At 50.2% G+C, this 27241-nt stretch overlaps 1 protein-coding gene across 3 annotated transcripts in view; it reads left to right on the forward strand.

The window, feature by feature from the left end:
• The first annotated feature begins 708 nt into the window (after positions 1 to 708).
• Positions 709 to 27241, forward strand: part of STK40 (serine/threonine kinase 40) — a 48262-nt gene continuing 21729 nt past the window's right edge. The window contains exons 1-3 of one of the 3 annotated variants that reach the window (XM_007979387.3): positions 724 to 904; positions 18945 to 19094; positions 26267 to 26386. In XM_007979387.3, the coding sequence (XP_007977578.1) occupies positions 26275 to 26386 (112 nt within the window). In that variant the 5' untranslated portion in view covers positions 724 to 904; positions 18945 to 19094; positions 26267 to 26274. Of the gene's footprint in view, positions 905 to 11837; positions 11961 to 18944; positions 19095 to 26266; positions 26387 to 27241 lie in introns of those variants that run through there. The other 2 variants (XM_007979386.3, XM_007979388.3) reach the window with 2 other exon arrangements.

Consider the following 27241-nt stretch of genomic DNA (forward strand, 5'->3'; position numbering starts at 1 on the left):
AAGCTGATTCATGGAGGGCGTGGTTGCTGGAGGAGGAGGAGAAAGGGACCGAAACTGCAGCAGGAGGAACTAAGGTTAGATAGCTGTAGTCGCTAATAGGAACGCTTCACTGTCAACATCCCTGGTCACAGCTTCAGGGATCTCCAGGTTGAAGCTGGCCATCCTCTGGGTTTCTACAAAGGCTAGAGACCTAGAGGGAAACGACTTATGAGCGCTGCGACAGGAATTTCTGTCTTTTATTGAGCCTAACTGCAGCGCTTTCCTCACAGAGTTCCACAAACCGGGAAATGGGGATCAAGGATGAATCACTTTTCTGATAAATACACAATTGGCCGATCTTCCAACCGCCGGGGACTTCAACCTCGGCAGGGCGAGTTTAGGGCCCGCGAGGTTCTGTGGGGTCGGGCGGGTCGGTGCCTCCGTCCCAGCCTCGCTGCAGACGTAGATCAGCAGTAAGTACCGCCCCATTAGGGCCTCGGCCTCCAATCGAGTAACAGGTTTCGCCCAGACCCCACCCTGAACCAATCCTCAATCGGACTCTGGCCTGTTGCCTGAAGTCTTCCGCCCATCGTCAAGATGGCCCCCCAATCCGAAAGCCGCGGGACTGGAGAAGCAGGCGGGGGTCGGGGGGCCCGAGACGCAGGCGGGGGGCGGGGCCCGGGAGGGGCGGGGCCGCGGCTAAGGCCGGGGAGGAGGGGGCGGTGCGTCACTTCCGTTGTCAGGTGGCGGCGCCGCAGCCATGGAGGGAGGCGGCGGCGGCGGCGGCTCGGGTGGCTGCGCTGGAAGGCGGCGGTGAGAGACTCGCACGCCCCCAGCCCGGCCCCGGCCCCCCGGGACGGAGAGCCGAGCAGCCCCGGCTCTGGGCTACGGACTATGGGCGAACAGCTCTGACCACCCGGCGAAGGTGAGGGCAGGGGTCCAGGAGCGGGGAGCCGGGTGGGGGTTGCGAGTAGGCGGGGCGGGCCCCGGCGGCCGCGGCGGTGGAATCGGAGTGACAGCCTGAAGCCATCGGGTGCAGCAGAAATGGCCCCGGCGAATGCCTCCTCCTCGGCTGGGGGCTCTGCCCTTCCCCGGCGGCAGGGGCGAGGGCTGCCTTGCGCCGGGTACCGGGAGGCCGCGGGAGCTTCAGTCCCCGCCGCAGCTCTGGGAAGTGGGCACTGCCAGCTTTGCCCAGAGTCACCCAGCCAGTGAGTGAAGCAACCGGTGTGTGAACCCAGCCAGATTTTCCCAAAAAGACACCTTCTGCCTCTCCGTGCTTCCCTCCTAATCCCAAGAGTGAGCTGATAGTTAGAACGAGTCCCAAGGGAGGGCCAGCCAGGGCTTCCTCCAAGAGCCCTCACTCTTTGGCACGGGCGCTACCGCTGCTGGGGAATTTTTATATCCCGGGCGGCGTTCAGGTACGAGTCACAGCTACCTGCTTGCCAAGGCCACGTTTGGCCGGCCTTTTGCAAGGAGAGCTTGCTGTGGTCAGTGTTTCACCTGCCGAGCCGGTCAGGCCCGCCCATTCCCACGCCGCTTGGCCCCGCCTTCCAGCCAATAAGTAGGGACATTCGGATTCCCGATGCCGAGTTTTCTGCCCACCCCAGTCCCCAGGTTTGAAGCCCTTTTGTTAGCGGAAGGAAGAGATGACAGCCGCCCTCTGTGTGGCAGGATAGACTTTGCTCTGTTTTAAGTCACTGGAGGAAACCGGTTGGCTTTGCTTTGATTTTGAGAACCAGTGGGGAAGAGGGTAGGCATACTGGGCTGGGCGCCTTTCCCTCTGAGTAGTTTTGCGTGAGATAAGGAAGAGCAGAATGTGTAATTGTAGGGCCAAAAGAATCTTGTTTGTAAACAGTGCCTGTGAGCTCGTTTAGTGCTTCCTGATGGCTCTGCTGTGCAAGTTGTTGGTTGGGTTACTCTAGACAGTCCTCATTCATTCATTCATTTCTCACATGACCACAGCAAGAGTCCTTGCTTACAGGCAAGTGCTAGACAGTATAGTGGTTAACAGTAGGCTTTGGAACCAGACTTCATGAGTTCAAATTCTGGCTCAGCAACTTTCCAGCTGTGTGTCCCTGGGCACATTGCTTAGTCTCCCTGTGCCTCAGTGTCTTCATCTATAAAGCAGGGATGATAACATAGAGAGACATTATGAAGAGTAAAAAGTTAACACGTAAAACATACAACCGTGTTTGTCACGTAATAAGGATTCAATAAATGTTACCTATTTTTATTTCAAGAAGCATACAGTCTAGTTAAGGGAAATTGACCAGTAAACAAATGGTTGAAATGTGGTCTAAAGAAGCTAGTAGTGGCCAGGCGCCGTGGCTCATGCCTGTAATCCTAACACTTTGGGAAGCCAAGGCGGGCGGATCACCTGAGGTCAGAAGTTTGAGACCAGCCTGGCTAACATGGTGAAACCCCATCTCTACTAAAAATAGAAAAATTAGCCAGGCGTGGTGGGACAGCCCTGTAATCCCAGCTACTTGGGAGGCTGGGGCAAGAGAATTGCTTGAACCCGGGAAGCAGAAGTTACAGTGAGCCGAGATTGAGCCACTGCACTCCAGCCTGGGTGACAGAGTGAGACTCTGTCTCAAAAGAAGAAGAAGAAGAAGAAGAACCTAATAGCAGCAGCAGCAGAGTGCTGTGGGAGCCCAGTGGAGAAAGGGAGAAAGGTGCGAGCTCAGCCTTGGGGGTGCGGTGGGGTCGGGAGTGTGCCATGGGAAGGCTTGGCAGAAGTGCTGCTGGAACTGAGTCTAAAAGGAGAGGAGGAGAGGCTTAACTAGGTGAGAATGAATACTTAGAGAGCGAGATAGACAAATAAACTCATAGTTTATTCCAGAAATCTCAGCTTGTTCGATCTAGTGGTATGGAAGTTGATATGGTACAAGTGAAGCAGTATAGGTGGATGAAAGAATGCCATATTACCAATTTGAGATATCATGCCCAGGGCAACCAGGAGCAAGTGAAAAGGTCTGAAGCAGGGGAATGACATGATTGGTTACATATTTTAGAAAGATTTCACTGGAGTCCCAGTAGAGGAGGGAAGGAGGAGGATAGGAGGGACTGAAGGGCTGGAGAACTCTTCAGAGACAAACCTAGGCTTCTGAGAGAGGAGAGTTGGTGCTGGGGCGATGGATCTTTGCTGAGGAAGCACCATGTGCAACCAGTGCCAGATGGCAAGCTCCTTGCATTGGCCTGGCGCAGAAGTGCCTGGCACATGTGCCCCTCTCTTCCTGGGATTGCAGGTTGCTTGAGCATCTGGGAAGATAAGACTGCCCTCTCAAAGGCCAGTTGTAAAGCATGCTGTGTTTGCTAACTTGGGCTTTTAATTTGACCTTTGGGGAAGGCAGTAGATTATAGTAGTTAAGAGCTTATTTGAGGCCGGGCGTGATGGCTCACACCTGTAATCCCAGCACTTTAGGAGGCCGAGGCGGGCAGACCACCTGAGGTCAGGAGTTTGAGACCAGTCTAACATGGAGAAACCCCTTGTCTACTAAAAATACAGAATTAGCCGGGCGTGGTGGCACATGCTTGTAATCCCAGCTACTCGGGAGGCTGAGACAGGAGAATCGCTTGAACCCGGGAGGCGGAGGTTGCGGTGAGCCAAAATTACGCCATTGCACTCCAGCCTGGGCAACAAGAGCAAAACTCTGTCTCAAGGAAAAAAAAAAGAAAAAGCTTATTTGTCTCTGCCATCAGACAGATCTGTGTTCTACTCCTATCCATGCTGGTCACTAGGGGTTACTTACTCTCTCCATCCCAGCTTTCTCATGTGTAAAATGGGGACAATAAGAGTACCTTCCTAATAGGGCAGTTGTGAGGAGTAAGATGTTACAGGATGAATATTTAGCAGACACTGAGTAGTAAATGTTAGCTCTTATTACAGGCTACAGGAAAGAACTTTCAGGAATTAGTTGCAGCAATTCATGGCAACTAGAACTATGTCCCATTGAGCTGTCAGAAGTGTCCTGAGGGATCACAAGATCACAGAATTTTATTTTATTCTTTTTGAAAAGAAAATCTAAGGGTAGTTTACCCAGTCTGTATGGAAGCCATGCAGATGATTCAGCGTGGCTCTTTAAAAGAACTATTTTTAAATATAGAAGTAGGACTGCTGAGAAAAAAATAGTACTTTAAAGTATACATGGGTTGGCCAGGCGCGGTGGCTAATGCCTGTAATCCCTGCACTTTGGGAGGCTGAGACAGGCAGATCACTTGAGCCTCGGAGTTCAAGACCAGCCTGGGCAACATGGCGAAACCCCTCTCTACAAAAAATACAAAAATTAGCTGGGCATGGTCATACGCACCTGTAGTCCCAGCTACTAGGGAGGCTGAGGTGGAAGGATCTCTTGAGCGCAGGAGATCGAGGCTGCAGTGAGCCGAGATTGCACCACTGCATTCCAGTTCAGGTGAACCACTGTTTTGAGACCCTGTCTAAAAAAAAAAAGTATACATGGGAGAAAATGTATTTAGAATTTCTTCTCTGTGTGTCCCTGCTAGCAACCCTAGTCTGGTACCTGATTAAGCAGCATCAAGAGGCATCACACACTCAGATGAGTGTGGTAACTCAAAATATAGAGCCCTGATTCCACATACATGAGCTCCCATGTGTGGCTGAGGCTGTGCTGGGTCCTGGGGGCAGGAGGAGGATAGAGAGGCCGGCCCTACCATGGAGGAGGTTGTGGTCTAGCAGGACGGGCAGGCTCCTAACCAATTAACATGTGCACAGTTTGGCAAGTCTCTCACAGAAGTCTGCAGCATGTGAGGGACCCCAGTGGAAGAAATAATTGAGCTCTAGGATGAGGAGGAGACTGGGGAGAACTTCAGAGATCCCTTAGAACTTGGACTGGGACTGGGCACAGCAGCTCATACCTATAATCCCAACACTTTGGGAGGCCGAGGCAGGAGGATTGCTTGAGCCCAGGAATTGAAGACCAGCCTGGCCAACATAGTGGGACCCTATCTCTACAAAAATTAAAAAAGAAAAAATTAGTTAAGCGTGGTGGCATATACCTGTAGTTCCAGCTACTTGGAAGGCTGAAGTGGGAGGATCATTTGAGCCTGGGAGTTCCCGACTCCCAGTAAGCTGTAATCACACCACTGCACTCCAGCCTGGACAACAGAGTGAGACCCTGTCTCAAAAAAAGAACTTAAATTGGATCTTGAAGAATGAATAGAGTTTTCTGGGGGTCTATTAAGCCCTCCAGGCACGGGGAGCAGCCTGGCACAAGCATGGATATGTGGTAATTCATGTGTCACTTTAGGAACCACAGGAGTTCTAGCCCAGAGTGTGAAGGGACAGACTGCAGGACGTGCCTGAGAGGTAGACAGACACTAGGGCTCAGATGCTTGAATTTTGTATTCTGTTGGTGATGGATGCCTTGCATTAAGTGGAGGAAACGTACCATTAGACCTGCACCTGCTTTGGAGGATGGAGTGGGTCGAGGGGAGGTTGGAGTCCCCATAGGAGGCTGTTGCAGTAATCCCAGCAAGGGCTGAGAGGGGCTTGGATCAGGGCAGAGGCAATGGGGTTGAGAAGAAGAGCAGAGATAAGCTGTTTGGGGGGAAATCAACTGGACTCTGGGAGTGTTTGGAAGTGATGCCAGAGGGAGGAGGAATGGTGACAGTGACCTTGAGGTCCTTGGTTTTGGTGACAGAGTGAATGATAGTGCAGAGATAGGGATGGCTCAAGGAGAAGATAATGGCCAGTGAAATCTGCCAGCTTCGTTCAGTAAACCCTGGGCGCATCTTCTTGGGAAAAGATCAGTTGGAACGTCTTGTAGAACCCTGTCTGAACTTGGGCCAGGCTTCCCTTTGCTTTCACCTGAGTCACCACCAGGGAGAAGGGCAGCTTTCCGTCCTTCACCTTTCCTCTGCCCAGATTTAACCAGGGAGGTGAACCTCTTCACGTTTCACGTCTGTAAAATGATAAATCTTCAGCTTTCCAATGGCCCTGAGAGCAACCCTTCCCTCTGGCTATATCCACCCCAATTCAGCATACTACGGGGTCCTGAACAGCAGAGACCCTCAGGGGAGAGAGGCTTTCTCTGTGTCCCCTGGAGAGCTTATCTAGAGAGAGGTCTGGAAATTGAAGTTGCTGCCTGATGCTGGCTCAGCAGATTCAGCGCCTCAGGAAGGATTGGTATCTGCCAGAGGCCACCCAGGACTTGCTCAGAACCTTCAGGGAAGGGAGAGAAAGCTGCCCAGTGTCCTTGACCCTTGAAGTTCTAAGGGAGCCAGAAGCTGTCCCTCAGCTGGATTGGACTATAGCAAGGGGTGTGCTGGTGGGCGGGCCTTCAAACAGGCCCTTTGGAATTTGGGAGTTTTTTTTACATGATTTGTCCTTGGGTTTGTTGTGTAAAGAAAGTAAATGAGAAAATGATCTGAAACAAGAGCATTTCTTTCTCCTCCACCTGCTCAGGTGAGACTCTGGCCTTGAAGGTAGCCGAGGGCCCACAGCACCCCCAGCATATCCTCCCAGGCTCTGTAATCAAGATCCAAGAGGGGAAAGGATGGAATTGCTTGCTGTAATTTACCTACCGTCTTAGAGATAGTTCCACTTCGGCACATGCAGGTCTGGGTCGTTTGTGGCTATGATGTGTCCCACTGTGAGTGTAATTTATTCAACAAGCTCTCTGCTAACAAACGCTTGGGTTGTTTTCTGTATTCTACTCTCTAAACACTTCTGCTGAAGTGACTTTCTTCATACATATGATTTTGCCCACCTTAGGTATCATCTGCAGGATAAATTTCTAGAAGTGAATTGCTGCCTCAAAGACTATCCTTTATTATTATTATTTTTAAATAATTTCTAGGCCTCCTTTTAATAAATTGGGGCAGCCTCATTTTTCCCCCAGCAAGTGAATCTATTCTTTTGGGATGAGGTCCTACTTCCTGAGGGGAACGCAGGTGTTCCGTCTCCCTAAAGAGGCTACAACCCAGGCCGGCCACGGTGGCTCACGCCTGTAATCCCAGCACTTTGGGAAGCCAAGGCGGGCGGATCACAAGGTCAGGAGATTGAGACCATCCTGGCTAACACAGTGAAACCCCGTCTCTACTAAAAATACAAAAAAGTGTGGTGGCAGGCGTCTGTAGTCCCAGCTACTCCAGAGGCTGAGGCAGGAGAATGGCATGAACCCGGGACGTGAAGCTTGCAGTGAGCCAAGATCGCGCCACTGCACTCCAGCCTGGGCGACAGAGCAAGACTCCGTCTCAAAAAAAAAAAAAAAAAGAGGCCACAACCCACCAATCGTGTTCATTCTGTCCTGGCCATGACAGTCAATCTTGGGTGTGAGTTCAGGCTCCCCAGAACTTAGCAGTCTACAGGCCTGATGGTTTCAAAGGAACTCTAGTTGTTGGAAAGCAGCAAAGGTAGAAGAACTGAGAAGGGGTGTTGGCATGCAGAATAAAGCTGTCCCCTCTAAATATGTTTACACACTGCCACCTACTTGGCAAAAGGCATAGAGGATCTTCAGCCTTTAGGAATTCTGGATGCAAGGGTTCAGAAGGCAGAGAGAGTGGACTGGTCATTGTAGTGGGAATTGTCAAGAACAAGACTGATGTGCTTGTCATTTCTCTCTGGGGCAGAGCTGATATGAGGTGTGTTGAGGAGACAACAGTGCCTCTAGGGAGAAGCTCAGTTCAGTGTCTTGGGGACCTTGGACCTGGTGTAGCCCAGCATTCCATGGGGCTTTTGGAATCCTGTTGCTGGCATCTGCCAACTCTGGGGAGCAAGAGTCCTGCTACTTTTTGCAATAAGTATGGCGCTCTCAGCGTTTGGGGTAAGTTTCATAGTGTGTGTTCTTTTCTGACTCCTGGAGTGGGCCCTTCTGAAAAAACAGGAAGGAAACCAGCAGAAAAACAAGGAGGCCCAGCCAGGTGCAGTGGCTCACGCCTGTAATCTCAACACTGGGAGGCTGAGGCAGGCAGATCACGAGGTCAGGAGATCAAGACCATCCTGGCCAACATGGTGAAACCCCATCTCTACTAAAATACAAAAAATTAGCTGGGCGTGGTGGTGTGGCTGTGGACCCAGCTACTCAGGGGGCTGAGGCAGGAGAATTGCTTGAACCCAGGAGGCGGAGGTTGCAGTGAGCCAAGATCACGCCACTGCACTCCAGCCTGCTGACAGAGCAAGATTCCGTCTCAAAAAAAAAAAAAAAAGGAGCCGCACCACCTCACAGGTCCTTTGCAATACTGCAATACATTATTGAATCGAAGGAGGTGAGGGTTGTCTCTTATTTTACAGAGAACACCCAGGCTCAGAGTGGGGGTAAACAGCCCGTCCACTATTACACGGCCAGTAAAGGCAGAGCTGGGATTTCCAACTCAATTTGTGTGACTCTAGAGCCCATGTCCCCTTCCTCCATCCTGGCCGGGCTCTGGCCCCGGGGAGTCCAGCCCACATAGAATCTTGGACTCATAGAGCCAGCCCCAAAGTTGAACCAGTCCCTTTTTTGCCTGAAGAATGGAAACCGCCACTGCCTTGAGACAAGTCCCTCCCCGACCTGCCCTATGGGTAGTGGGCAAGGAGACTTACAACCATGTCACCCAGCAGTTAAGGGTCTAGGCTCAAATCAGATGTGGCTTCAGATATTGAAGTGAGTGACCTTGAACAAGACACTTCCTGTCTCCAACCCCAGCTTCCTCCTCTGTAAAATGGGCATAACAATTCTTGCACTTAAAGTAGTCATGAGACACAAGGCTTTATGGCCTGTAGCACATTCAGCCTAGTGCATGACAGGCAGACAGGACCCAGGGGTCAGCTCTGGCAAGGCACAGGTGAGTTCTTGGCAGTGAGCCTGTGAGTGTCCCAAAAGAGGCGTCCTGAGCCAGCTTTCAGCCCTTATGGATGCCAGGTCGCAAGCAGAAAGTTCCTTACAGGCATGTTTGCAGGCTATCTGGAGAGCTGCAGGGGTGTTCGCTTTGTCCTTCTGCCTCTCACTCTTTTGCTGCACCATTGCATTGGCACACAAGCTCACACATCCAGGGCACTTATGCCTACACCTCTTCCCAGGCCATACTCTGTCAAGTCTGCCTTCTCTGAGGCCCAGCCTCGCCTGAATCCACTACTACTATTTTTTTTTTTTTTTTTTTTGAGACAGAGTCTCACTATGTTGCCCAGGCTGGAGTGCAATGGCATAGTCTTGGCTCACTGCAACCTCCGCCTCCTGGGTTCAAGCAATTCTCCTGCCTCAGCCTCCCGAGTAGCTGGGACTACAGGCTTGTGCCACCACACCCGGCTAATTTTTCTATTTTTAGTAGAGACGGTGTTTCAGGATGTTGGCCAGGCTGGTCTTGAACTGCTGACCTCATGATCTGCCACCTCGGCCTCCCAAAGTGCTGGGATTACAGGTGTGAGCCACCACACCTGGCTCCACTACTACTCTTAATAATTCTAATGGGTTCAGAAAATCTTTAGATTTTAAAAAAATTATTGTTGTTTTAGTAGTTTATGGTACAATAGTTAAACAGTACGGGAGAATATATAATAAAGCTCTCCCTCCCCTCTTTGGGCCCTTAGTTCTATTGACTGGAGGTGTCCACTTAAATTTCTTCTAGGCTGAGCGCAGTGGCTCATGCCTGTAATCCCAGCATTTGGGAGGCCGAGGCTAGTGGATCATGAGGTCAGGAGTTCAAGACGAGCCTGGCTAAGATAGTGAAACCCTGTCTCTACTAAAAATACAAAAATTAGCCAGGTGTGGTGGCGAGCACCTATAATCCCAGCTACTCGAGAGTCTGAGGCAGAGAATTGAACCAGGGAGATGACGGTTTGCAGTGAGATTGTACCATTGCACTCCGTCTAAAAAAAAAAATTTCTTCTAGAAGTTTCCTATGCGTATTCAAAGGTGTGTATAATCTTTTTTAACCTAAGTAGGATTATGTTATACATATATTCCTGCAGTGTGCTTATTTTGGTAACATAGACATCTTTACCAGCAGGCGTGGACCTAGTTGGAAAGGCTGCATAGTATTCCATTGTCTAGATGAACATAATTAACCAGTCCTCTCTGGATGGCCATTTAGATAGTTTCCTGCCTTGGGGGCATGTGTGTGTGTGTTGATTTTTATGGTTTTGTTTTTTGCTGTTACACGTGTCTCTATAGGGACCCTTGTTGAGCACATTATCTTTGTGAACCTGTGTGAGTATATCTGCAGGATCCATCCCCAGAACTGGCATTGCTGGGCCCAAGGCAGGTACATTTTCTTTTTCTTTGTTGGCTGTGGTTTCACACCTGTTTTCTGCATACCTTCTGGGCTTGTGCAGAGCCTGGGGAGCCTGAGGTGGACCAGACCCTTCTGGAGACCTACATATAAGCAGACACATAATGAACACGCCCTCAATGCATGGACATAGTCTTGCATTGGTGGCTCCTGGCTCTCGTGATCTGCCGCGTCCAGCTCTTGGTGATTCAGAGCAGGTGAGGCCAACAGAGGGGCACTCTGAAGGGACCACTTGCTGTTGGCCTTTCTAATCATAGCAGGCAGCCTGTTGTCCCTCTGAGCAGCCATAGCCCTCAGCATTCAGTCAGACTTCAGAAAGTGAACTTTATTGTTCACTGTCAAAGTTGGAATTTTTTTTTTTTTAAGACGGAGTATTGCTCTTGTTGCCCAGGCTGGAGTGCAATGGCACGATCTCGGCGCACTGCAACCTCCGCCTCCCGGGTTCAAATGATTCTCCTGCCTCAGCCTCCCTAGTCGCTGGAATTATAGGCACCCGCCACCACACCCAGCTAATTTTTGTTATTTTCAGTAGAGACAGGGTTTTGCCATGTTGGCCGGACTGGTCTCAAACTCCTGACCTCAGGTGATCCACCCGCCTTAGCCTCCCAAAGTGCTGGAATTACAGGCGTGAGCCACCACGCTCGGCCTAAAGTTGTGAAATTTAATTTTTAACAGAGGCAGTTAAGGAAAGGCAATTTGCTGGCCCCAGTCCAGATTGCCTTTCTCACAGGATAATTGTGGTGATTTTTGCTGTTGAAAACAGTATGAAGAGAATTGCAGGCACCTAGGCCTGGCCTGGCTGGGCTTTCCTGTCTGTCACTCTGGAAATCTGGGATAGAAGGAAGGAAACGTAGTATTTCTTTTTTTGTTTGTTTGTTTTTGAGACAGAGTCTCACTCTTGTCACCCAGGCTGGAGTGCAGTGGCACGATATCGGCTCACTGCAGCCTCTACCTCATGGGTTCAAGTGATTCTCAAGTGATTGTCCTGCCTCAGCCTCCTGAGTAGCTGGGATTACAGGCATCCACCACCACACCCAGCTGATTTTTGTATTTTTAGTAGAAATGGGGTTTCACCGTGTTGGCCAGGCTGGTCTCAAACTCCTGACCTCATGATCAACCTGCCTCGGCCTCCCAAAGTGTTGGGATCACAGACGTGAGCCATCGCACCCGGCCAGGAAACGTAACCTTTCTTGAGTTAAGCATCTTGTGCCTCCTATGTGCTGGGCCCTGGCAATCCTGAAGGGAACCGTTTTTGGGAGTAGTGCTGTCCCCGTCCTCTAGATGAGAAGACTGCAGAGCAGAGAAGCATGTGTCCAGGCCACACAGTGAACAGAATGGTGGCTTTTGGACTCAACCAGTGGTTGTTTGCTGCTTTCTCCTTGCCTGATTTGGGCTATTGTGGGCGGTAAGAACTTGAACTCCACATGGGACCCCATGGCAGGCCTTATTCCAGGGCTGAGTCACTGCACAAAGCAATAACTGATGGTTGGAGCTGAGGGGCCTCTTAGTCACATGCCCATGCCAGGATCTCCCTTGTTGCAATCTCCTCTTCTAGTCCAAGTGAGCCAGAGCAGGCCAGTATGACAGGGAAGACCTGCCAGTGACTCAGTCTGCCTTCACTGCGCATGGCAGAAGGCACCCTGCGGAGCCAAGGGGCCACCACAAACATCCCCTAAGCCAGTGTGCTTGGCTGCTTTCCCAGGCTACTTCTCGGGATGGAGATGCCAGGCCAATACGGCCCAGAGAAAGAGCTTGTAAGTCTGTCCCTTCCTCCTCTGACACCCACACACAGTGACAGATTATTTGTTGTCACATCAGCTGCTTCCGGAGGCCCTTGGGAGGGGAGAGCCAGTGGCAGGTCTGGCAGTGCTGCCCCGGATTCTGCTCTGGTGGCTCTCATCAAGACTGCTGGTGAAGCCCTTTGCTCCCAGGAGCAGCCGGCCTGGTTCAGGGCCATGGGGACTGGTCTCTAACTCCATTTATCTTTCCCCCAGGAGAGCCTGCAGAGAAAGCTTCTTTGTGTGCACAGCCCTGAGACTTTTCTTCCAGAATTTCTCTGGGATGCATCCCCTTGGCCAGGGGCCTTTAGCTTCTAGACTTCCTTTGCAGCCTCCAAAGGAGGTCACAGAAAAGCCCAGTGGGGACTTCCTCGGGGCAATGGGATGAGAAGGGATATCACTGATTACGCAGTCTCCTTATATGGGGCTAACTCATGAACCTTGCCTCCTGGAGGAGACTAGAGCTAGGTCACCAAGCTGCAGACCCTGGACTTTCAGGCCCTGCCTGGCCGCCAGGCCTGCTGTGCTCTGCACATTGGACTCCTGCTGAGGAAAGGCAGCAGTGGCAGAGGATGTGCTGGGGGAGCAGGCTGTGCGCAGGGCCCTCTTGCTGACCGCCCCTCCCACTTCCCACTGGGCTGAGTCACTTCCTCTCTGGCTGCAGCAGGTACTCTCCCACAGGCTGGGAGCAGAGCAGGCCTCAGCGGGTGGGGTCACCCCATACAAAGAGAGCTCTGGTTAGAAGCAGCCCGTTCACTTATAACCCCCAAGGCAATAAAGTGCAGCATTTGGAGATGTGATATTGTGCATTAGATGATGGTATTATGTATTCTTGACAAATTGGAGCTATACATGTCCTGCGTTTTAAAAATGAACAAAATCATCGCTCTCTTTTGGAACAGTGAAGATGACAGCACATGCATGAATCTTTGTCATCAGGGAGTCCTGGCTGAAATTGAGGGATTACTAATCCTCCTCTCTATCCGCCTCCCCAGCCTGTCAGCATCTGTCCTGAGCACAAAGCAAATGGCTTCCAGTGGGTTCCTAAGGAGATTGTTCACAGCCACCAAGCTCCCAGGGGAGAGGGTGCGTGCCTTCTTCGGGGCTGGCTGTCATTCAGACTCAGCGGAAAAGCCCTCACCAGAGCCTCCACCTGGGCCACAGTCTTTAGGCTTTGCTTTTTCAATAACGGAAGGGGAGAATCCACATCAGAAAGTGGTGCCAGTTAAAGAGAGACTCTGGGAAAAACTGGGAATGGTTTCTGGCAAGCGGTGCCCATCAAATGATAATGAAAAAAAGACATACCTGCGGAGACTTGCCACAGGGAAGCGTCCTCAGCACGGAGCAGGGAGCACCTACCCTTCACCCAGCAAAGACCTGGTGATACCGCCAGCCACAGCATCATTCAGCTGTCCTGTGAAGGGGGGCGTACTACCATCTATGTTTTACAGATGAGGAAACTGAGGCCCCCAAAGGGTAGGCGACTAGTGTAGAGTCACAAGAGAAGTGAGTGTCAGAAGTTGAAATTTGAGCCCAGACCTCCATGACCCCCAAATCCATCCTGTTATCCCAATTGGCATTTGCGTCACCGGTCCATGGCTTGAAACCCTTGGTTCTCTGAGCTATGAATTCCTCTGGGTTTCCTGGACTGCCTTTGTGGATGGAGAGCAGGTCTGTAGGTGTCCCTGGTAGAAGCATCTAAACATGAGTATTAAGTGCACCAGGGGTGGTGCCCAGAGTGCTTGTGTCAGGGAAGGGTGGGGGATGCTACCTCTTGGCTCATGGAGGGATATCTCAGTAACCCAGCCTCTCACTCAGCCCTTTTCTCCAGAGAGGCCCCACTCAGCAGCCCCTGAAATGCTTCCTTCCGAGGGAAGCATGGCTTATCTCCCTCCCTGCTCACCTGCAGCTTTCTGGCTTGACGGCACCTTGGTTGCAGGAGAATGATTGTTTAGAAGTAAGTCTAGAGAGTACTGTCCTCTCTATGTTTGGCATGCCTGGAACTATGCAGACGTTGGGTGGAGAAGGAACAATTGAGGAATCAGTGTAGTCAGGGAAAAAGAATATGGGATACAGCATTGAAAAAGCTGTTTTTATATCCCAACTCTTCCAACAGCTAGCCAGGTGACTTCAGGCAGGTCTCAGAGTTCTGAGTGTCAATTTCTTTTTTCTTTTCTTTTCTTTTTTTTTTGAGACAAGGTCTCACTCTGTCCCCTAGGCTAGAGTGGTACTGTCATGGCTTGCTGCAGCCTTGAACTCCTGAGCTCAACAATCCTCCAAACTAAGCGACCTAAAACTCCCAAGTAGCCGGAACTACGAGCTATGCCCAGCTTTGAACTCCTGGGCTCAAGTGATTCTCCCACCTCAGCCTCCCAGAACGCTGGGGTAACAGGCATGAGCCACCACGCCCGAGCTCAATTTCTTTTTCTAGAAAATGTTGTGTTTGTGTGTGTGTTGTGGGGACATGATCAGTTATCATTATGTACCAGCCCTCCACATCCATGGGTTCTGCATCTGTGGGTTCAACCAACTGTAGATCAAAAATGTTCAGGAACAGAAATGGATGGTTGTGTCTGGACTAAACATGTACAGACATTTTCTTTCTTTCCTTCCTTCCTTCCTTTTTTTTTTTTTTTTTTTTTTTGAGGCGGAGTGTAGCTCTGTCGCCCAGGCTGGAGTGCAGTGGCACAATCTCGAGTCACTGCAACCTTGGCCTCCAGGTTCCAGCAATTCTCCTGCCTCAGCCTCCCAAATAGCCGGGATTACAGGCAAACAGTGCCACGCCTGGCTAATTTTTTTTGTTTTTTTTTTTTTTTTTTTTTTTTTTTTTGAGACGGAGTCTCGCTCTGTCGCCCAGGCTGAAGTGCAGTGGCCGGATCTCAGCTCACTGCAAGCTCCGCCTCCCGGGTTCACGCCATTCTCCTGCCTCAGCCTCCCAAGCAGCTGGGACTACAGGCGCCCACCACCTCGCCCGGCTAGTTTTTTTTTTTTTTTTTGTATTTTTTAGTAGAGACGGGGTTTCACTGGGTTAGCCAGGATGGTCTCGATCTCCTGACCTCGTGATCCGCCCGCCTCGGCCTCCCAAAGTGCTGGGATTACAGGCTTGAGCCACCGCGCCCGGCCTTTTTTTGTATTTTTAGTAGAGATGGGGTTTCACCGTGTTGGCCAGGCTGGTCTCGAACTCCTGACCTCAGGTGATTTGCCCGCCTTGGCCTCCTAAAGTGCTGGGATTACAGGTTTGAGCTACCGCACCCAGTCCTTTTTTTTTGGTGACAGGGTCTTGCTCTGTCACCTAGGCCGGAGTACAATGGCACGATCACATGATCTGTGATTACACAGGCATGACCCATGGCACCCAGCCAGACTGTTTTTTTCTTGTCATTATTTCTTTCTTTTTTTTTTTTTTTAGACGGAGTCTCGCTCTGTTGCCCAGGCTGGAGTGCAGTGGTGCAATCTCAACCCACTGCAAGCTCTGCCTCCCAGGTTCACGCCATTCTCCTGCCTCAGCCTCCCGTGTAGCTGAGACTATAGTCGCCTGCCACCATGCCTGGCTAATTTTTTGTATTTTTAGTAGAAATGGGATTTCACCATGTTAGCCAGGATGGTCTCAATCTCCTGACCTCATGATCCACCTGCCCTGGTCTCCCAAAGTGCTGGGATTACAGGCGTGAGCCACCGCACCTGGCCCTTCTTGTCATTATTTCTTAATACAGTATAATAACTACACAGCATTTCCATTGCATTAAGTATTATAAATCTAGAGATTATTTAAAGTATATGGGCCTGGGCGTGGTGGCTCTCGCCTGTAATCCCAGCATTTTGGGAGGCCGAGGTGGACAGATCACTTGAGGTCCAGGAGTTTGAGACCAGCCTGGTCAATATGGTGAAACCCAACTCTACTAAAAATACAAAAATTAACTGGGCATGGTGGCATGCACCTGTAATCCCCGCTACTCAGGAGCCTGGGGCATGAGAATCACTTGAACCGAGGAAGCGGAGGTTGCAGTGAGCCAACATCGTGCCACTGCACTCCAGCCTGGGTGACAGAGCGAGACTCCATCAAAAAAAAAAAAAAAAAAAAAAAAAGTGTAGCATGGGAGTATATGCACAGGTTATATGCAAATACAACATTATCTTATATTAGGGACTTAAGCATCCTTGGATTTTGGTATCTGTCAGAGGTCCTGGAACCAATCCCCCATGGATACTGAGGGATGATTATGTTCGCAAGTGCTTTGTAAACTATAAAGCCATGTGTAAAAATTACTTATGTTGGTTAATCTGAGAGTGTGAGCTGCCCTTGCAGGTTCTAAGTCTGAAATTCACCACCCAGAGAGGCGCACAGTAATCTACAAGAGACCTGGCAGCCACCTAGTGTGGACAGGTGGTCTGTAGAGCATGGGTGGTGACCTCAGTTGGATCACACATTCAGATTTCACATCACTCACCTCGAGTGTCATCATTTCACCCCAGGTGTAGTCAGATAAATGCATAGTTAGGCCGGAAGTTCTCTTCAGAGAAGCGAAAGTGGTTGAAATTTTTCTGACCAACAGAAGGACCTTCACACCACAAACCTGGAGTGGCATGGAGGACCTGTCACCAGTGTGAAGGGAGAGGCCAGGCTGTCACTCACACACTCCCCACATCTTGTCGCAGGAAAGCAGATCGTTTGGCTGGATTTGGGGGATTCTCCCACACAGGGCCTGGTCCATGCCTTCATCAGTGAGGGCTTCTGCACAGCTGCAGGCGTGTTGTGAATAGGTTTGATTCTTCAATAGGGATTGCTCTCCAGCAGCAAATGCTGTCTAAGCGTAACCCCTGGTGACCAGCCAGCTTAGACCCCATTCTGCCTCATGCGTTTCTGATGTGGGACTTTTCCCGGACAGACTATCGAGTGCAGCCCCAGTTACCTACAGCTGCGGCACCCTGTCTCCAGCTGTGAGTTGGCAGATACTGGCTAGTATGACCATCTGTACTTTCTTCAGCGTCTCACTCCAGCCACTGACCTCTCCTTGGACATAGTTTTCCTGTGAATCACACTTTGTACCTCTTTATTCAACTGCTTCTGTCTCCTGCCCCAACAGGGACCATGGTGCCTTATAGATGCCCAGCAAACAGCCCCACACTGTGTTCTCTTCCAGCTTTGCCCGGGCAGTGGGCTGGGTGCAGGGAGGCAGCGGTGGATGGGAGTTGCTCCCTCAGAGGAGCCCACAGCCTGAGATGGGGGAGTCAGACAGATACACCAATGTGCAGCACAGTGGGAGGGATGGAGGTGTGCTCAGGTGCTCTGGGGATTGGAGGAGAAGCAGCCAGCTTTGGCAGGAGGCCTTCTGTGAAGACTTTGTGCAGCAGGTGACATTTCAGTGAGGACCAAGGGAGAAGGATGTGCCAATCAGGGAGAGCGGGGCGGGGCAGGGGTGTTCATGGCATACTCGGGATTGTGTCATTTGGTGTGGCTGGATTTAGGGTGCATGTAAGGGCAGTGAGGCTGGAGAGGTAGTCTAGGTCTGGTTAGGCTCACTGAGGAATTGGGGTTCTTCCTGAAGAGCATGGAGCCTTTGGACGACCTCCACAGTGGGCAGACAGACAGCAGCCTCCTGCGATCTGATTGGCCAGCCCCACTCACACAGGTGGCTGAGGTGGGCTCTTCCCATGGAGTGCATCCTTCCTGATCAGCCTGCGGAGAGCAGGGCCCCACCATCCTGTACTTGGTGCAGAGAAACCCTGTAAAGATGCACTGCAGAAAGACGCCACCAGGTGGCAGGCCCGGAGATTGCATGGAGGCCCTCCCCCCACCCACCATTTCCTTGATATAGCACAGTATTGAAGAGAGGGGGCCGCACAAGACTGAATTCCTGTTCATGCCAGGCTGGCTCTGCCCGACATATATGAGACTGCACGTTCTGCCACTGTTGGCTGTGTACCCACAAGCCACAGGTCCCTCTGAACCTGTGAATCAGGTCTTGGGAGCTATTTGAGCAGGTTGGACTTTCTCCTCTGCCTCCGGGGACCTGAGTGTAAGTTACAGACTTCATGACCGTTCACCCCGAAACACTTGAGTATGTATCACCTAAGAACAAGGACATTCTCCCATAGAACCACAATGCAATTTGCAAGTTCCAGAAATTTAGCTGATACAATACTATTATCTAGTAAACAGTGTATATTCAGATTTTACCAGTTGCCCAGTCATGTCCTTTATACCTTTTTTCTCCAGGATCACCTATTGTATTTCTTTGTTGTATGTCTTTAGTCTCCTTTAATCTAGAATCATTCTTCAGCTTTTCTTTAACTATCTGACATGGATGTTTTTGAAACATACAGGCCTATTGTGAATGTCCTTCAATTTGGGTTTGTTTCATGATTAGATTCAAATTATACATTTTTGGGAGAAAAAAAAAAAGCAGCATGAGTAGATTGGGGGTGGTGGCTCATGCCTGTAATCCTAGCACTTTGGGAGGCCAGGGTGGGAGGATCACTTTAGTCCAGGAGTTCGAGACTAGCCTATGCAACATAGCAAGACCTCCTCTCTACAAAAAATTTAAAAAATTGGCCAGGTATGGTGACGTGTGCCTATAGTCTCAGCTACCCAGGAGGCTGAGGTGGGAGAATCACTTGGGCCCGGTAGGTGGAAGCTACGCTCCGGTCTGGGTGACAGAGCAAGACCCTGTCTTGGAAAAAAAAAAAAAAATAGCTTAAGTAGGACATGTTGATTAAGGGCATCATGTCAGGAGGCATGTGATACCAGTTTGTTCTGTTATTGGTGATAGTGACTTTGACCACTTGGTTAAGATTGCAGCTTGCCTTTTAAAAAACGTAGGTATATTTACACACAGTGATTTCACGTCTTTTAACTGTACCGTTCAATTGTTTTGACCAATGCACACACTCAGAAGCTATGTCCTTCGGCAGTAAAAGTTTTACAGCGCAATATATGTGCTCTGCCCTCCTGCAATCCAGCTCCAGGAGATCTTAAACTGGAGGCACCAGGTCTGAATTCCAGACTCCTCTCCACCATCCACACTTCACCTCCAACTGGAGCATGACCACAGACCCCTTCAGGGAGGCTGGCGGCCTCTTCATCCTGGACAGTCCCTTACTGTGTGCCAAGTAGGTAATTGCCAACATGTGTGCACTCCTATGTGGCCGCCTGTGGGGATGCTTCTCCGTGTGTAGGGGGACCCTCCATGCCTTGGCCAGGCTTCAGCTGCTTTGTAGTCGGGTAGACATGAGGACAGACTGAGCTGGGGAGATCAGTGGCGACGTTTCATCCACTCAGTGCCATCTTTGTTTATATCCCACATCCCTTTGGAGATTGGTGTGTCCACCAGGTTAAACCATGGGGTAGAGCTACCCCTGCCAGCTCTCCTGGACCTGGTCACACTATACCACTGGACTCTGGGCATCTTCAGCCTTGGAACCCTTATGTAGTTCTGATGGCCTGACTTTCACTGCCTTGCTGGGAGACCTGGGCTCACATAGCCCAGTAGCTTTAGGGTGAGATGACTTTAGCCCCAAATTGACAGAGTAAGATCAGGTACCCCCTACTCAGGCCATGCAGTGGGAGCTGTCCCACAGGTGAGGCCCTCTCACCCTGAGGCCCATGCTTGCTCCCCAGGCTTGGCAAAGCAATGGAACCCCTTGCTTTCAGAATCAGGCACAGCTACAGCCTGCAGACGGCGGGGTGCCAGCTGGGCTCTCTTGCTTTTCCTGGCCTCCTCCCCTCACCTTCATTGTTGCCTCACTGAGCTTCTTGTTGAGTTCAGGTTCTAAGGGGACTGGTGCTGACTTGTGAGGATAGAATGTAGAAGAGTTGGCTGGGCATGGTGGCTCATGTCTGTAATCCCAGCACTTCGGGAGGCCAAGGCAGGCAGATTACCTAAGGTTAGGAGTTCGAGACCAGCCTGGCCAACATGCTGAAACCTTGTCTCTACTAAAAATAAAAAATAAATTAGCTGGGTGTGGTGGTAGGTGCCTGGAATCCCAGGTACTTGGGAGGCTGAAGCAGAAGAATCACTTGAGCCCGGGAGGCAGAGGTTGCAGTGAGCAGAGATTGTGCCGTTGCACTCCAGCCTGGGCGACAGAGCAAGACTATGTCTCAAAAAAGAAAAAGAAGAATGTAGGCCGGGCGCGGTGGCTCAAGCCTGTAATCCCAGCACTTTGGGAGGCCGAGACGGGCGGATCACGAGGTCAGGAGATCGAGACCATCCTGGCGAACACGGTGAAACCCCGTCTCTACTAAAAATACAAAAAACTAGCCGGGCGAGGTGGCGGGTGCCTGTAGTCCCAGCTACTCCGGAGGCTGAGGCAGGAGAATGGCGTAAACCCGGGAGGCGGAGCTTGCAGTGAGCTGAGATCCGGCCACTGCACTCCAGCCTGGGCGACAGAGCCAGACTCTGTCTCAAAAAAAAAAAAAAAAAAAAAAAGAAGAATGTAGAAGAGTTAACAGATTCAAAGCTCCAGAGACTGCTAAGCAAGGACGGTTGAGTTCCTGGGGCACTGAGTAGTGGGCCCTGCACCCCAGCCTGTGAACCAGGTGTCTGGGCGGACCTGGGCTCCCAGTCTTCCTGAGACCAGAGTAGCCAGGGCATCATCATCACAGATCTCACCGTGAAGCCAGGGTCCCTCTGAGCAGGCCCCCTAGAGGAGTGTTTGTGGACCACTTGCAGGCGTGTCTCTGGAGGGATGCACAGCTGTATGATTAGAGGATGGGGCAGGGAAAGGAGGGTCTGTCCCTGGGAGCTGTGTCTTTGCTCACCCTACTAGTAAGCCTGCAGCAGCTTCCGGTTTTCTGGGCCTGCCTCTTCATGACGCTTCCTTTGCTTCAGTCAACTGTGGGTAGCATGAAGGGGTGGCAGGAAGGGAGGCAGCCTTGCTCCCTCTTCCCCCGCAAGCGTCTTTTTCGTCTCCCTGCCCGTCTGCTGCCATCCTTCTGTCGGCCTTGTCTTGGAGCAGTTCCCGTGCCGTTTGCTTGAGTCGAATCCTGATGGGGGGAGGGATGGGTCAGGCTGAGCCCACTCATTATCTATGCTGCAGCTGCTCCCTACAAACTGTTGTCTAGACCATGCCTGTGCGTAGGCGCGTAGGCAGCGTCTACACAGATGTGACACGCCTCCATGATGCTCTCCAGAGACCTGGGAAAGAAAGAGGAGGCTTACTGTTCCCAGGAAGACAGGGAACAGGGTCAGAAGGGTGGTGATACCAACTTACTACTGGAGGCAGTGGGCAGCACAGGACAGGCCCAGGGCCACCGACCCTGGCAATGACTGTCACCAACTGGAGGGAGGGTATCCATTCACTCATGGAGTATCTGCTAGGCCGGGCAGTGGGCTGCAGTGGTTTTATATATATGTTTATACATTTGTTTTTCCTTGTGAAATTTTTAGTTGTGGTGGAATTTTTCTGGTGGAGGGGGGCAGACATGAAGCATATAAACACAAATAACTACATAATTACAAAATTTGGAAAGTACTATGGAGGAAAATTACAGACCATCGTGAGTGAGACTAACTGGGACCCACTGGTCATGAGGCTATCAAGGAAGACTTCTCTGAGGAAGTGGTACTTACATTGAGAAGGATGCGTGGGAGTTAGCCAAGCAAAGAGCAGGAACAGTGCCAGGAACATTACTGCCCAGCTTTTAAAGATGTCTCTAGAAGCAGTTTTACCCTTCTCTGCTTTTATATGAACGACATTGAATCTGCTTCCAGCATGAGCCTCTTTGGCAGAAGGCCCAGCCAAGCCTAACTGTGGCTTCTGCTCCATCTGGGGACTGTTGGGGCTCAGTGAGTTACACAATCCTAGTTATTCTCAAAATTAAGTCATGGCTGTGCTCCCCAGTGGCACAGCTCTGAAAACAAATTGGGATGATGGGAGGTGAGCCTGGTAAATTAGACCTGCAGTGCATTGGATCATCCCTCCTACTTTCCAGTTCACCACATATAGTCAGTCTCCTAGAGTTTAGAATAAGGGCCAAAACAGGCCGGGCACAGTGCTCACACCTGTAATCCCAACACTTTGGGAGGCCGAGGTGGGTGTATCACCTGAGGTTGGGAGTTGGAGACCAGCCCGACCAACATGGAGAAACCCCGTCTCTACTAAAAATACAAAATTAGCCACGTGTGGTGGCACATGCCTGTAATCCCAGCTACTCGGGAGGCTGAGGCAGGAGAATCGCTTGAACCTGGGAGGCGGAGGTTGCGGTGGGCCGAGATCACAATTGCACTCCGGCCTGGGCAACAAGAGCAAGAAAAAAAAAAAAAAAAAAAGGGCCAAAACAGTAGCATGTGAGGATTCCACCTTATTGGTGAAGACACATCTGTTCTTAGAGTAGGAGACGGCTTCCAGGAGTATCAGCAAAAACAAACTAAAGGAAAAGACTGAAATATTTAACTACATAAAAAATCAACCTTATTTTTAATTTTAATTTAAAAAAATGTTTAAATGTTATACTAATTTTATTGAGACGGGTCTCGCAACATTGCCCAGGCTGGTCTCGAACTCCTGGGCTCAAGCAATCCTCCTGCCTCGGCCTCCCAAAGTGCTGGGATTACAGACATGAGCCACTGCACCCAGCCCTTAACCTTTTCTCTTTTTTTTTAATTAAAAAAAAAAGTTAAAGATAAAAAAGCTATATATTAGTTACATCCTTACATAGAAAGAGCTTCTAAAAATCAGTAACACTAATATACACATAGCAGTAAAAAATAGAAAAAGAATATAAAGGAAATTCATAAAAGAAATAATAAACACAGCCAGTAAGCATATGAAACAAATTCAATCTCAGAAATAATGAAAGAATTACGGATTTTAAAATGCTATGCTTTTTGTTGCCCACCAAATGGGCCATTTATAAGAGTAAGGAAATAACTGAGTCCTGGTACAAGTTCTGGAACTCACTCTCCCACACTGCTGATGGGACTGTAAATTGGCATAGCCATCCTGGAAGCCTGGCAACATATGTCAAATACCGTTAAAAACATGCCCCCCTTGTATTAGCCTAATGGGGATTTTTTTAAAATGCGCCGCACTTGACTCTGCAATTCTGCTTCTTGGAATTTATCCAGAGGGAGACAGATAAGTATGACAAGATGTATACCTTTTTTTTTTTTTTTTTGAAATAGAGTCTTGCTCTGTTTCCCAAGCTGGAGTACAGTGGCGCAATCTCAGCTCACTGCAAGCTCTGCCTCCCGGGTTCATCCTATTCTCCTGCCACAGCCTCACGAGTACCTGGGACTACAGGCACATGCCACCACACTCGGCAAATTTTTTGTATTTTTGGTGGAGACGGGGTTTCACCGTGTTAACCAGGTTGGTCTTGATCTCCTAACCTCGTGATCTGCCCTTGGCCTCCCAAAGTGCTGGGATTACAGGCGTGAGCCACTGCGCCCGGCCAACAAGATGTATACTTGTATGTGCGTGACTATGTGACTATCCTTTTTTTTTTTTTTTTTTTTTTGAAACAGAGTCTCACTCTGTCGCCCAGGCTGGAGTGCAGTGGTGTGATCTGGGCTCACTGCAAACTCCGCCTCCTGGATTCACACCGTTCTCCTGCCTCAGCCTCCTGAGTAACTGGGACTACAGGTGCCCGCCACCACGCTCAGCTAATTTTTTTTTTTGATTTTTGTAGAGACAGGGTTTCACCGTGTTAGCCAGGATGGTCTTGATCTCCTGACCTTGTGATCCGCCTGCCTCGGCCTCCCAAAGTGCCGGGATTACAGGTGTGAGCCACTGCGCCTGGCTAATTCTTTTTAAGTGGAAAGAACCTAGATGTCCATAAATAGGGAATGGTCAGAGAAATCACTGTATATTGTACCAAGGAGCCTGTGTAGCTGTCTCAAGTGATGTTGCAAAAGAATATTGTGATGCAGGGATGTTAATAGGTTTTTGTTTTGTTTTTTACAGCTTTATTGAGATGTATTTCACATACTACGAAATTTATCCTTAATGGTTTTTGTTTGTTTGTTTTGAGATGGAGTCTTGCTGTGTCCCCTAGGCTGGAGTGCAGTGGCGCCATCTCAGCTCATGCAACCTCTGCCTCCCTGGTTCCAGCAATTCTCCTGCCTCAGACTCCCGAGACAGGCGCCCACCGCCATGCCCAGCTAATTTTTTTTTTTGAGACAGAGTCTCGCTCTGTTGCCCAGGCTGGAGTGCAGTGGCGTGATCTCGGCTCACTGCAACCTCCGCCTCCCGGGTTCAAGCGATTCTCGTGCCTCAGCCACCAAGTAGCTGGGATTACAGGTGTGCACCACCAGGACCAGCTAATTTCTGTATTTTTAGTAGAGACGGGGTTTCACCATGTTGGCCAGGCTGGCCTTGAACCCCTGACTTCAAGTGATCCACCCACCTTGGCCTCCCTAAGTGCTGGGATTACAAGCATGGAGTCACTGCGCCTGGCCTCCCTTAATGTATTTTAGGTGGGAAAAAAGGAAACTTACAAAATAGCATCACAGTGTGGTCCACGTGTTTGTGATAATAAAACTTTCTGTAAGCACACACACAGTCACACACAGGAAAAACATGCTTCAGTGTCAACACAGCAGTTACATCTGGGAGGTGAGGTCATGGGTACCCTATTTTCTTATTTTTGTGTATGTGTATTTTCTAACGTTTCTACAGAGAACATCAGTTACTTTTATATGAAGAAAAAGACAGGAACAGGCTGGGATTCTGTGTTTTTGAGTCCATTATGGAAGGGTAAAGGCTACACTCCTAAGGTGGATGTCAGGCCTCTATCCTAGGCCACCTCTCACCACTCCCTGCCTCACGTTGGATGTTCAGCAGCACAAACTACCTGGAGTTGGTTGCTTGCATGCCATTTCTTTTTTTTTTTTTTTTTTTTTTTTTTTTTTTTTTTTTTTTTGAGACGGAGTCTCGCTCTGTCGCCCAGGCTGGAGTGCAGTGGCCGGATCTCAGCTCACTGCAAGCTCCGCCTCCCGGGTTTGCGCCATTCTCCTGCCTCAGCCTCCCGAGTAGCTGGGACTACAGGCGCCCGCCACCTCGCCCGGCTAGTGTTTTTTTTTTTGTATTTTTTAGTAGAGACGGGGTTTCACCGTGTTAGCCAGGATGGTCTCGATCTCCTGACATCGTGATCCGCCCGTCTCGGCCTCCCAAAGTGCTGGGATTACAGGCTTGAGCCACCGCGCCCGGCCGCATGCCATTTCTTACCTGGGCATGTTTGCTCACTGAGGCCCTCCTACCACGACTGTCCTGGCCCACTCCTGTATCCTTAGGGAAGTTTTCCTGGAACCCCCCGCCCACGCTGGGCATCCTGTGACCCCCGACCTTCCCCACGTGCAACTCATCTGTACACATCTGTTTCCTTGTCCCCCTCGGACGCTGCTTTGCCAAGGTGTTTGACTTTGGAGAGCTGGAAGAAACAACTCCTCTTTTGTGTTTTCATCTGTTTTTTGTTGTTTTTTAAATCTGTGTCCAGAGGTGTCTTTTAGTCTCTGGCCCCAATGTCCGCCTTTCATTTTTACACAGGAGGATCTCGGGATTATCAGGCAAATCAGAGTGCTCAGTGATCTTCAGTAGTGTTCTCTAACTAACTCTTAAATACACAATGAATTGTCTTTTTCTGAAAAGTAATTCAGGAAAAGTTTGAGTTTATGAGGGAAGAGAAAGTAAACCCTGCCACTGACAGCTCTGGGGAGTTCTTTCATCTGAGAGGACCAGAGAGTCAAGGAAAGATGAGAAGAGGGGTTCTCAGGGCGGTAGTCATCAAACTCCGTGGGCATAAGAAGCCCCCAGGCCTCATGTGTAATAAACATCCCATTCCTGGGGCCCACTGTCCAGATACGGGCCAGGAATGGGCACCTCGGGTCGTGAGGCTGTAGGTATCTGGAGGGCAGGTCTCACTTTGGGAATAGTTGCTCAGGGTTGGTGTTCAGCTGGATGGGGCTGGCTCTCCTCTCTGTCTCTGTGGTGATCTCTTGGGGCTCTGTTTGGCATTAGCATCTGCACAAAGCGCAGTTTTCTCCTCTCTGAATTTAACTGGACACTTGGTGCTGGTGTGTTGGCTCCCCGCCTCTGTACCCTGTATATGCTACCTTAAAGGAGGTCCACCTTTAGCATCTAATCAATCCAAGTAAAGGAGCTGTGGTTCTTTGTCACTGGGAGCCTTGGATGCTCCTCTGGGAGCGGGAGGAGGTGGCGGCTGCAGCGGAACAGCAGCAGCGGCAACTGTGTGACGCATCCCAAGTCAAAGACCTGCAGGCTGGGTTAGCATAAGGAAACTCGCTGACTTACTCAGTGAGAAGGGGTCTTTCTGTCTTGTCTAGAGCTGAGAATGAAGCGGAGAGCATCAGACAGAGGAGCTGGGGAAACGTCGGCCAGGGCCAAGGCTCTAGGAAGTGGGATTTCTGGAAATAATGCAAAGAGAGCTGGACCATTCATCCTTGGTAAGCCTCTGACCTTTGGGAAAAATGGGTGGGCTGGGAGGCAGGGGCAGGGTACATTGGCTCACATGATCTGACCTGCAGACATCAGAGTGGGGTGGCCCACCCTCAGCAGTGTGTGGTCCTGCCCTGCCCCAGGCCTGGTCCCTAGCCTCACTACTTGAAGCGGAGTATATTTATATCAGTGGAAGACCCAAGCCTTAGGTCACTCTATACCAGGGGCTGTCAGTGTTTTAGCCACACCAGCCTTACATCAGTCTTAGCTAATAGCTAGGCTCCGTGTCTTCCCCCAGAGAATCCTATGTGTGCCCCTAGAATGTTGATGTGCCCACAGGAAGCACACCCATTAGAAGTCATTAGCTGCATTAGAACCCAAGCTCTGGCCAGGTGGCAAGAGCTCACTTATGTAATCCTAGCACTTTGGGAGGCCGAGGTGAGAAGATAACTTGTGGCCAAGAGTTCAAGACTCTGCAAGTTTGGGCTTGGGCAACGTAGTGAGATCCCATCTCTACAAGAAAAATATAAAAATTAATTGGGCATGGTGGCACATGCCTGTAGTCCTAGCTACTTGGGAGGCTGAGGCAGGAGGATTACTTGAGCCCAGGAGTTTGAGGTTACAGTGAGCCGTGATCACACCACTGCATTCCAGCCTAGGAAACAGTGTGAGACTCTGTCTCTAAAAAAATAAAATAAAATGAAAACCCAAGATCATCCGAGGCACTGCTTTATGCCATTCTTGGATGGCATAATTTCACAAAGCATTTTGTATAGCCCCCCAAATTAAATTGGCACAGAAATCCTGGCACAGGTGTTGGCAGTTGGCCAGAGGAGCAGCAGAGCATTTCTGCATGATGCATA

This window comes from Chlorocebus sabaeus, chromosome 20 (genome assembly GCF_047675955.1).
Source record: "Chlorocebus sabaeus isolate Y175 chromosome 20, mChlSab1.0.hap1, whole genome shotgun sequence".
Classification (NCBI taxonomy): domain Eukaryota; kingdom Metazoa; phylum Chordata; class Mammalia; order Primates; family Cercopithecidae; genus Chlorocebus; species Chlorocebus sabaeus.